This window comes from Phodopus roborovskii, unplaced genomic scaffold (assembly GCF_943737965.1).
Source record: "Phodopus roborovskii unplaced genomic scaffold, PHOROB, whole genome shotgun sequence".
NCBI lineage: Eukaryota > Metazoa > Chordata > Mammalia > Rodentia > Cricetidae > Phodopus > Phodopus roborovskii.
This window is the reverse complement of record NW_026126470.1, coordinates 25,022,380-25,034,391: the sequence shown is the minus strand read 5'-3', so window position 1 is coordinate 25,034,391 and position 12,012 is coordinate 25,022,380. Positions and strand designations below refer to the sequence as shown.

At 37.9% G+C, this 12,012-nt stretch overlaps 1 protein-coding gene across 1 annotated transcript in view; it reads left to right on the top strand.

Moving 5' to 3' along the window:
* Positions 1-12,012, top strand: part of Grik1 (glutamate ionotropic receptor kainate type subunit 1) — a 355,947-nt gene that overhangs the window by 244,412 nt on the left and 99,523 nt on the right. Inside the window, exon 5 of the mRNA XM_051191842.1 lies at positions 10,746-10,799. Coding sequence (XP_051047799.1) covers positions 10,746-10,799 — 54 coding nt within the window. The remainder of the gene's footprint in view (positions 1-10,745; positions 10,800-12,012) is intronic.

The window sequence follows — 12,012 nt, the reverse complement described above, 5'->3', positions numbered from 1 at the left end:
TATTTCATTTATTCCCTATAAAAAACATGTATATTCTTGTGTTTTTCCCCTTTCTCATTCAATCAGCATTAAAACAAGGTCACAAAGAAGATGTATTTTTTTAAATGCTTAGCTTCTCTGCTAAGAAGTATGATGGCAATGCTGATTAATCAAATAATTGTGCACATTGATTTTTGCCTTGCGTGTGTTGTGCCCACAGGCTGTGATGAGGGCAAACAGAGGTGATTAGACAAGGTTCATACCATCGCTCTGTCTCTCAGGACTCAAAACACCACTAAGCACAGCCACACAGTGCTGAGAGGTGCAAAGCAGTGCCTTCTAACTGGATCCTTAGTCTATCTTTTCTAATAACAGACATACAGGGTAGACCAGATATCTTAAGAACTACTGTTGTTTAACACTTGTTGTATTCAAGGTGCTGGTGCTGGATATGCTTGATGTAGCATTCATACCATTGTTAACATTCTCAAACAAATCTCTGTATAAGAAAATGATTGCTCAGAGAGATTATACAACTTGGCTAACATCACACAGCAAGGATTAAAACAAACTAAGGATTTAGTTTGTTTCTGATGCCAACCTAACAGTTGCCAAATCTAGAGTACATGTTGTGTTAGTCTCTACTTCTTACTGACAGGTGCTTCATTTGATTCTCAGATACCCAACTATTTCTATCTTTACATAAGGTCCATATTTATAGGCCTAAGCATTCAGCCCTATGGCCGGTGAAAGAGTGTGTTAGAGACAGAAAAGTCATTCTGTATTTCAGTAGTTTTGAAATGAAAGGTGTTAGAGATGAGACAATCCCAACACAGCCATAAACCTCTGCCTGTCCTCTGAGGACAAAGGGAGACCCTGAAAATAAGGTTACAAAAACATATCCATCTAATGTTTACAAGCTGGTCTGAAACTGTGAAGTCCCTTTATAAACTAGGGAGGGACTGCAAGCACAAATAGTAAGGACAATAAGTAAAAACTTGGCAGCCTAGTTGGAAATTTTTTTCCCAAAAAATAAATTAATAAGTAACTTTTATGCATTTGATACTTCCTATTTGCTATCATGTGATACCCATTTGGATAGAATGATTTCTTTTTATCAGCTTAAAATACCTGCACACTACAATTGAGAGAGATGGCAGAGCTGGAACTTCAGGCCAGAGCCTGATGCCCTCATTGCCTGAGCTGTCAAAGGTATTTTATATGCACCCCAGGAAGAAAAATTTACTAGCTCCTCTCCAGCTTCGTCACCTCACCTACAAATATGATTATCAGATTCCAAACTGGCTATGCATGTCTTCAGCTTAAAGTTTCCTTATTTTCTCATGCTCCTGGATTCTTGCACAAGTGTTAAGATATAAAGAATTTGTGCACTGCCTTGTACTTAGTAGGCTGTCTAAGAAATGGGGATTTAATTACGCAATACATTATCTTTTAAGTTTCTCAAGTCCTTTGATGGTCTTTGAGCCAGCTAATTGATAAGTTCATTACTGTGGATAATCCTGACGACATAATCATGATGTATCTCAGTTTACACTAACTGGATGATAATTTGTAGTATATTATACAATTATTTTGGCAGTATGTTCTCACTCTAATTATGTTTCTCTCAGACTGATATTAAAGTATATTTATAGCTCCTGAGCATATAGTTAGTTTTAGTTATAAGGAGCAGTTCACAGATATGATTGTGCTATCTAAATCATATAACAATTAATTGACCTTTATGAATAGCCAACAATTCACTGAAAATGTGTTCCAATCAAACATGTTCATATTGTTCAGGATGCGCACTTTAAGATTCTCTAAATCCTCCAAAAAGAGTATTTAGAAGAAGACTGAAATAGTTTCAACTTGAAATAGGAAGCAATAAAAATGCTATAGATGTATTTCTATGTATACTCCTCAGAAATGTGCTGATGCTTCATTCCAGCCCCATCAAAATTTGGCTTTAATAGAAGATAAAAATGTATCCTGGTGTTCAATGTAGATCTATTTTAGAAAAAGTCATGCAAATAATCATAGATGTATATATTGGGAGATATCTTAAGACTTCAGTAGGAACGATGAACTTAAGTTTTCTTTAGAATTGTGGATATACACCATCCCTGAATGTGTGATTTTATATATGGTAAACATGTCTCCAATTTTAAAATGAACTTCCAGACTAAACAAGGGTAAAAAATCATGTTGATATGCAATCTACATCTGCTTCTTCAACATCCCACAAAGGAAAAATCTTACCAAAAGGGTCCTCCCTTACAAGTTCCCACAACTATTAATCAAGCTCTCTTTAATCTGCTCTATCTTTTGACATAATGAATTTTATTTCTATTCAGCTAATACTTTTGTGTGCCCAATAGTATATTTTTGATAAAAGAAGAATAAGATACCTTAAAAAAAACTTAGCCTAATAATTGAGGTCACCCATTGGCAGAGGATCAGAAAATTTGTATTTCATGCCTTCATATGTAAGGTAATTTCACATGCCTCACATCATGTTTAAAATAAGACACTAAATCTGACAGAACCTACAAAAGTGCTAGGTTGATACTAATGCATAAGACATTCCACCTATTGTAGGTCATCATCATTGATACAAAGAGTGACTTCTTGATTCTCGACCCTGACTTTCAGTCTCTGCATCACCTTTTCCATTATATGATGACAGTGAGTCTAAGACTGACCCCCAGTGTGACAAACCAGGTATTCATGCCTGATGAAGGTTGAGCCAAGTCTTCATATATAACGTAGTGCAAAATGAAGGTCAAACCATGTCTTCATGTCTTAGAGAGTTGAACCAAGTCTTTAAATATAGTGGAGATGGAACATAACCTTCATATCTGATAGAGCAAAAACAAGGTCTTCATATCTGATGAAGGCCAATCCAGACCTTTATATCTGATGAAAGCTAAATCAAGTCTTCATATATAATGAAGTTCAGCATGAAGGGCAAATAAGTCTTTATATCTGACAAAGGTCAAACAAGGTCTTCAAATCCAATGACCATGCTAGGTATTATTAAATGACCATCCTGTATTGAACACCTTGCAGCTCAATGACCCTTCCTTTGCCCAACCATTTTGTTTTCCTAACCCTTCTCTTCATGATCACAAATATCCAACAATGCAAACCAGACATCTGAAAGCTCACTTGCCTCCATTTACTTTTCATACTCAACAGTTGCCAAATGCGGGCTAGCCAACCCTCTGAATGTGTCTCAGATTCAATCCTCCTTTCTCCAATCCTTTACCATTGTTGTTTTGAAACTTCTAGAACAGTATCTTTTTCCTCTCTCTTACCTACATCCCGTGTTTGAAACGTGAGTACCACCCTCTACCTGAGCCAATGCTTTAATAAAGACATATGACCTCATGTACCATACACACCCCTGTTGTCCTTGGCCTACTATATGGCAGCAGCTAGCACTCAGAAATACCTGTATTAATAAATTCATAATTTTATCTCAAAAAGAGAAAAATAAGCTAAAATGTTTACAAAGGATATTTATTTATTGCAGTGTGTCTATGGATCCTGGGACCCATGATCACATTTACTAAGAAAATGCTCTGCCACTGACTTAAATGGCCATAACTATCCCTTCTTAATGAAGGTTGAATCCACTAAGGAGATTAAAAAGATTCTCAAATATCACCAAAGGTATTCAAAACCATCCATAAGAAGACTGAAGCTAATTAATTCTAACATCTAAAGAACTGTTTTAGCCCAACTCAGTATCTATCTGAACACCTACAAAAGGTAAACTATCACCTTCTAGTAGTATCAAAGTCCAAAGAAGACTTGACAGCAGAGGCCAGGCTTCCTCAAATGCTGCTGGTCAAACTCATGGAGCTCCCAAACTTGACAGGTACAGTCCTTAAGGCCAAAATCCAACTGTTTTGAGTCTAGCTTGTTTCTAACCAAACATCTCTGTGGTTCCCACAATACTCACAGGTGGAGTGTGTGAAAGTATTGTTTCTTCTACCAACTATGCTCCCTATGATCAGTGATCAGAATCCAGAACTAATGAAGTGATCAGAGTCCAGAACTGCACCCACACCTGGACTTAATACTATAACTGTACCTTCACCCTCAGATCCACTTGCTCTACATATGATTGGACATGTTATAATATTTACCTAATGGGAGTGATGACCCTGAGTGCTGTAGCTTAGAAATACAAGGTGAATTAATGTGGTCTTAGCATTAGAACATATATCAGCTGGAGAATATATAATGAGTATGCATATCTATAATCCATCCTGTAGCAGATATAACAGAATACTTAAAGATGCAACTTTTCACAAATGGTACTTTTTCATTTTCTATTATATTTTTATCATTTAAAACAATTTTTAAATTTAAATGTACTTTTTTATTTAAATGTATCTTAATCATATTCTTCCCCTCTCCCAAGTTCTTTTAGATCCTCTTACTTCCCTAATGGGGGTAATAAGATTCTGGGACACAATACAGGCTGATTGAGGTTTATTTGGGGAGAATTCACTTACACAAGAATCAGAGGACTTCCAAGGGTTCCCGCTCCAAGGATGTCCTCCGATTTTCTTTGTCTCCGACCCAGAAGTAAGATATCTTACTTCAATACAATCCCCCCAAATCCAAGAAAACAAGACACCACCCAAAAAAGAAAAAATGAAAACCCACCAAACTGTAACCAAATTAAAGCACAAACAGGCACACTGAACATAAGGCCTGTCCTGGAGTAGCTGATATACCCTATACAGTGTCACTCTATCTGAGAAAATAGATTTTCCCTCTTCCAGCAGATATACATGATAGCTTAGTTGTTAACCTTTACCCTAGCACCACTGGTGCTTTTTAAAGCTCCTTGGTGCATCTAAGTGTTTCAGGCTACGGAGCACATTACTAGACTATGGATAATTTAGAGAGCCTATGCGCATTCTCGTTCCTTTGCAAGGTTATCTTCAGACAGATTTGAAGTGTAGATTTTATTGCCACCTTTATGGAAAGTGCTTACCATGGGGTGATTGTGTGCCATGTGTCAGGTCCACTTCCCCATCTAGATTATGCTCACTAAGTTTCTTCCACAGTGTCCTTTCTAAGACATGACTGTTCCACAGGGTTCCCCTGAGCATTTCAGAATATCTCCTTTTTAGGTTCATGTCATCTTCCCAAAGCTCCAGTCCCTCCTCCTCTTTGCCAGATTGCCTGTCTTTTCTCCCTGTTCTATTCCCAACCATCTATACCCTTGAAATGGCACAATCTCATCTGTTAAGCACCCAGATGAAGCAGTCTAGCTCTGCTAGTTAGATTAACCTTCTAAAGCTAACAGAAAGGCACCTGTTTCCATTCTGCTTATTAAAATCCATTAGTGTCAGCTTCCTCTGAACCCAGGTCTGGAGACAGAATGTTATGGACTCAATAAGACCAAGCAACAGTCCCAAACAGTGTAGTAGGTGCTTTTCTCTGATTAATCTTGGAAACAGGGAGAAACTGGGTTGATTTTTTTTTTTTTTTTTTTTTTTTTTTTTTTTTTACGTATATAATGCCATTGTCAAATGGGAGCAAAAACAAACAAAACAAAATCTCTGGGCTCTCTTCCTGTTCAGTTTGTTTATGGGTACCTACATGCTGTTGGCATTCACATGTAAAGAGAAGCAATTAAGGAAAGATAAATGTATCAACTTCAAGCAAAAGAACTTATGTTTTCTTAAAGGATGTAGTTGGTGCTCACATACTAAAAACTCTGAGTTCTCATGCTCTGCAATCAAGGAAAGATGTGAAGAAGTGCATTTGCTTTCTACTGTTACTGAAGAACACATGGTGTTTTAGAACAGTAGAAGTCTCTTGGCAGTTCTGGAGCATAAATCTTGACTAAAGGTGGAGGCAGGCTGCGTTCCTCCTAAAGGTGGAAAATATCCCGGCTTGTGTTTTCCATCTTCTATGGTTATCCTCATCTCTTGCGCTGCAACCCCACATCACACCATCTCTTACCTTTTGCTTCTAAATATCATCACTCTTTCTGCCTATCGTCCTCTTGTTTCCACGCAACGAGGTTACCTTGTGTCCACACAGATAATCCAAGAGAGCTACCTCATCGTCAAACCCCGTCATCCCATAATATCTATAGTCTCCTTTGCCATATAATTAAGCATGAGGATACGTGCTGAAGTCAGGATGTGGACACCTACTGGAAACTTCAGTCTACTTCAGGAGAAAATGGAATTCTTGTGAACCTACTGCGATTCTCTCTACAATGGACTGTCCTTTAGGAATGTAAGGTGACTCAATGTGGCAGAAAACAGTGACAATGAAAATGTATCAAAAGGTTAGCTTATACCTCACTGATGAGAGAGAGTACAACTCTTATAGACTAAGAACTATCTCACTCAAAGGAAAGTATGGGTGTGACTGTAAGTATCACAGGAAAAAAGGTGCACCCTGGAGCTCAAATCCATGCCCTAAAATTGTTCCTCTGCTACTTAATGCCATCCCACTGTTTCTGAAGATGTTCATGCAGAAAGAGCTGATTCCTGTTGGGAGGAAAAGTTCTCACTTCATCTACAGAGTATGATACACATTTAGAAGTTATTCACTTGAAATTATTGACTAGAAGCCATGTCTGATAGCTGGGGACTTCATCCTTTTATTGAGAAAACTATAAAAGTAGCAATATACTTTGGTTTGGTCAATATAAACTTCCAGGACATGTATTTTTCAAGGGAGGGAGAAGTAATAAAAAGCCATATAAATATTACCAAAAAAAAAAAAACTCAAAATAGTCCAGGAGAACTCCAGGCTCTATTTTAAGACTTTACTACTACAGTTACTGAATAATGCCCATTATATTTGATATATGGCTTGTCCTTAATGATGGAGGATATTTTCTGTTGCTGTCTCTGTAGCACGGTACTGCTTTAGGATAACAGAACAGAGTGAAGGTCCAGGACTCTTCAGACTAAGAGATACTATTGGAATGCTTGGCTCCAACTCTCATAAGATGACTCCACAGCAACCACAAACCTTATACCCCCATAAACTATGTTCTCTACATCTAAATGTCAATTAGACCTTAGAAAATACATGAACATATGGACTTCTTGTTGCTTAGTGAACTTCATAACCCATCAAATTCTAAGAGCTCATCTCAAGCACAACAGAACTAGACCAGTGGAACTGTGTACAGGGTTCCTGATAGTTGTTGTTAAAACCTCCCAAGGCAGCCGGACCACTGTGGTATCTATCACCATTGTTGATGAGTAGTAGCTGTGTCCCAAATAATACTGCTATTAGTAGAACCATTAGGAATGTCTTTTCAGGAGCCAAATGGCATTGAACTTCTGTTCTGCCATATGCAGATCAATTCTAGATACAAATAAAAGAAGGTAAAAATTGAAATGAAGGAACAGCCATGTTGCCTTTCCTAGCTCAGTACCATGAAGCAGAGAGACAAACACCACCCTTCCTTTTTCTGAATTGTGTTGTGAAGGGAGAATGCAATGTCCTAAGGATGCAGATCTTACATCTTTTCTATTAGCCTCTTTTGCATTATTAAATCTGAACCTCGCTCAAGTAATACGAAATGTGACTTACTACTGAGTCATTACTGGAGTTGCTGGTGCATGGAGTTGGTCAAATGATTTCCTGTCACACTAACCCAACCCAGCTATGTTAGATTGGAACACTCTACCATTCTTTAGGGAAAAATAATGTATTTAGCTGGTCCCAACCATGATTATTTATTTATAGTATCATTATTCTATAAAGAATTAGAGCGGCCTAGGAAAAAACACTTGAGACAGAATGACAATGTCTTTTTTTTTTTAAGTGAATTATAAGGGGAAAGTTGGTTTAGAAAAACATAAACCTGGATGGCATTTGTGCACACAAGTATATATACCTGTGTTTATGACTGGAGAGCTCATGATTTTGGCCTGAACCTACCTAAACATCAAAACAAACATGTTAACAGGATCAATTACATGACTCTTGGTACTAGGAAAGAAGAAGAAAAGCACATATTCAAAAAACAAAAAAAAAAAAAAAAAAAAAAACACCATTTAGCAATTCAGCAGATAAACATGGCTTAACAATTCAGAGACAGTTGTCAAAGGAAAGAATCAGTTCTGTGAAAAACTATTGGAAAAATCTAATGCCGTGATTATACATTTTTGTTTTTAAAACTGACATTTATCCAGATGTGACATTTTTCTTAATCCCTTCCTAACTGTACTTGAAATACCAACATCCAAAGAAAATGTCATAAAGTGATGCTTATAAGGTATGCTTTCAGGAGACAGCACTTTTTATCCCTACCAGTCTATAGACCACTATGAAGGACCACTGTCAAAATACACCATTACTGCATCTCATCTCATTGCTCTATCTTGAAGGTTTTCTTCCTTCTGGTAATGTCCACAAAGTTGATAGAGCTATGATTAATGGCTCTAAATTTGTTTCATAATTCTAGGAAAATCGGGATAAAGTCAGAGAGATATTAATCCTAACACATATCTAGGAAAGAGAACACAGACATTTGTGGTACATCAAATGCAAAGGCCAGCTGGAGGACCCAAGGGTTCCTTCTGCAACAGAAGCAGGCCTGCCAGCTGCTGGTCACTCTATTGACACATCCCATTTCCAATACCGAATAACACAAAGCAAATGAAAATTTGCCTCCAAGAATCATAAAAACAATAATAAAATAATGACTTAAATGATTGTTTTCTTAAAAAAAAAAAAAAAAGAAAAAGAAAAGAAAGTGTTCATGTTGACAAGGGGGTATCAACACTTTCTACAAGGTTCCAAAAGAAAAATGTGTCAAGATGGAAGCCGAATGTTTCTACTCAGGTGGATTTGTATTTCAGTTTCAATGCCAGAAGTAATACTTTAAACTCAGTGTCCAGATTCATATCTTAACATAAAATTTACACAGTTCCTTTTACACCATCTAATAATTGAAACGGCCAACTGGATACCTGCCTGACCCTGGCAGACCAGTTCTTTATGCTCCAATGATATAAGAAACCAGCTAACAAGACCTCACCATGTCCATGTGTGGTTCTGAATGCCATTGATGGCCCTAAAGCAAGTCCACCTTTTAAAAACCCTCCTGTGTGCCTGATCTTGTTAGCACCAAGGGAGCAACTCAAATGCCATTAGCTCACGAATCCCCGCAAGAGCTTCCCATCATTCATCTTACTTTCAGACACGGCAGTTTCACTTAATAGCCTCTGCTTCCCAAGTTATTGGAGGCTAGTTTCTCCTGAATGTCCATACTTTGTTACTGCTATCTTTAAAGACACTTTATTCCTTATCCCTTTGCATGTGAAGTCATTCAAGTTTGCATGCTTTAGGCAGAACCTCTGACAGCTTGTGTTGTCTTCACCCATATTTTTTGAATCCATCTCTTTAATTTCTAAGCATCTCTGCTTTTCACTGCCAAATTACGTGTTTCCCACAGATCAGCGATGCTTCACCACCTTATATGTTCTGATACAGAATCGCTGGTTCTCTAATAGGGCTCAAGAAACCCTGGCTTAAAAACTTCCAGACAGGTTATGGTTTGCATACAGAACTTGCAAGACGTGTTGGGAGAAAAAAATGCTTCAGAAATGTAACTTGTGATTTTTTTTTTCTTCATTCCAAAACTAAGAACAGTAAGTAGCACCCAAATAGTGTTCTTGAAACCTGGCAATGAAGAAGATAATACCGTGACTTAGAAGATGTAGAAAGCCATTTGAAACATTTTCTGCTGCATTGAGCACAAAAGTAGGATCACTGCTCAATAAACTACAGGCCTGCCACCTGTAGCTACCTGTAGCTATGCCTCATAGCTACCTTCCTCTTCTCTCAAAAAATAAAACAGTATGTGAACTCATGGAATTTCTGCAAATATCAAGATCCTAAAGACGTAACTGAGAATGATCTTTAAAAAGTATATTTTCTCTAATCTCCGAAATCGTGTGTGTGTGTGTGTGTGTGTGTGTGTGTGTGTGTTATATGAGCAAAGGAGAGAAATTTTGGGCAAATCGAGATTAGAAAGGACAATAGAAGGTAGAGAAAAACAGCAAGCATGATAATATGTATACATGACAATTTCATAATGATACTATTCTGTGCATTAAAATAATGGAAGGTAAATAAATGTACAAAAGATTCCTAGAAATAGAGATCCATTAAACAATGTTGAAAAAAAAAGATTAAAAGGTAAAGTCAATTTGGTCTAAGTCTGGTCTTCATCTATCTGTGATGGATGTTGGGTAAAATGAGAAGGATGTGGTAAATTTTCAGAGACATGTTCAGTTATAAACCCTCATTTGAATGCATCTACATACTATCATTGCCATGTCAACATACAATGACTTTTAATGTGAGAAAAGCATTGTGCTAAGAATAAAGACTGCCCAATTGTGTTATATATCTAAGCTAAGAGATTGCTTTGGGAAATTAAGGAACAGAAAAAGACAAAAGCCCTATGACATCATGCAAATATGTCATCATTCCAAATATATTTGTTGGTCAGAAACTACTTTTAAATTTGATAATCAGACCAATAATGTTAGTGTAAGTCCAACAGTGTAATGATAGAAAATGAGTTGGAGTTTGGTGGGCTGCCTCACCAGCCACTAACTGGCCTCAGGATGCTGATCTTCTGGGTCTGCAGATTTCCAGATTCTGTATTCACGAGTTTTTGCAGACATGCTACTGATGCGGTCTCCTATTATAATTTCACTTCCGATTTTCCCCTCATATCTCTGTTCCAGATTTTGTTCATGGGCATGATGACCGAATACTATCACTACTTCTTCACAACCCTGGTAAGCGCTCCCAGAAAGAATGTGTTCCCCACATTATTTCAGAAACAGCCCTTTCGGGTCAAAGCATGGCTACCATTGTAGAGATTCTCTTTACTTTTCTAAGACTCTTCTAAACTCAGTGATGCTGAGTGGCAGGTGTCTTTGTTTTATTTTACAAAAAGATCATTGATGCATGTCCATCAGAAGGGTGATGAAATCCCATTAAACCGGGAGCTACTCATACAGAAGCACCAGCTGTAATTTCTTCTATATCCCGTAAGGAGAGTGTTGAAGTGTGACTTGGAACCCTTCAGTGTGATAAGGCAACATTTCTGCCTGTGTCTAGGAGACTAGGGGTTAAAACAGGCAGCCACCTTGAAGGCACCTGGGGAAGTTTCAACCACTGAAATTTCGGAGACACAGCATCCATTGAACATTCAACATCATTGAGGAAAATAATGGCTCACAACCAAAAAAGTCCAGAAGACTCTCTGACAGTTAAAATTTTGTGGAGTTGTTTAATTAAAGAGGCTTTACCTAACTTATTTCATCTACCCAAATCATAGCTGTCCCTCAATAGACCTCAGATGTCAGTCAACAGAGCCGGAATCTATACAACTTTCCCCAACACCTGCAGGATAAATTTCACTTTCTTACATGAGAAGAAAAATTCATGTAAGTTTTTCCTTACAATCTTTTTCGTCTTTGCAGTCAGCCAATTCCTTTGTGATCTTTAAGGGTTTATCTAGTATAACCTGCCCAGATTCTGGGTCTGGTGGTCTGCTAAGTTACTGTTTGAGCAAAGAAAATTGACAAGCCGAGGTGAAGATTGTAGGAATCAAAGGCTTTGGAGCGAGGGGCATAAGGCAAACACAGCAAATGTCCTTGAAGTATCCCTGAGGGTAGAAAGGGTACAGGTACATCATGTGGGGGGGGGGACAGCATGGAGGACAAGTTCCTACACCCGTACTTTGTTGACTTTGTGCCTCTATGTGACTGCTGACCACATTACCGCCACTTTCAGAACAGTCGAAGGTGTCCTTGGCGTCATCTAAGTACTTTATTATACTCACAGATACAGCCTTTCCCTGTAACCATGAAAGGCAAGTGGCCCCTGGCCTCAGAAAGTTCTTTCATCCTCGGCAACACCCACCTAGAAGAGTTGGTTAGCAAGCCCTTTCAGAGGCTGAGTCCTCGAACCTAAGAAGGCTCGTCCTCGATAGAAGCTATTGAA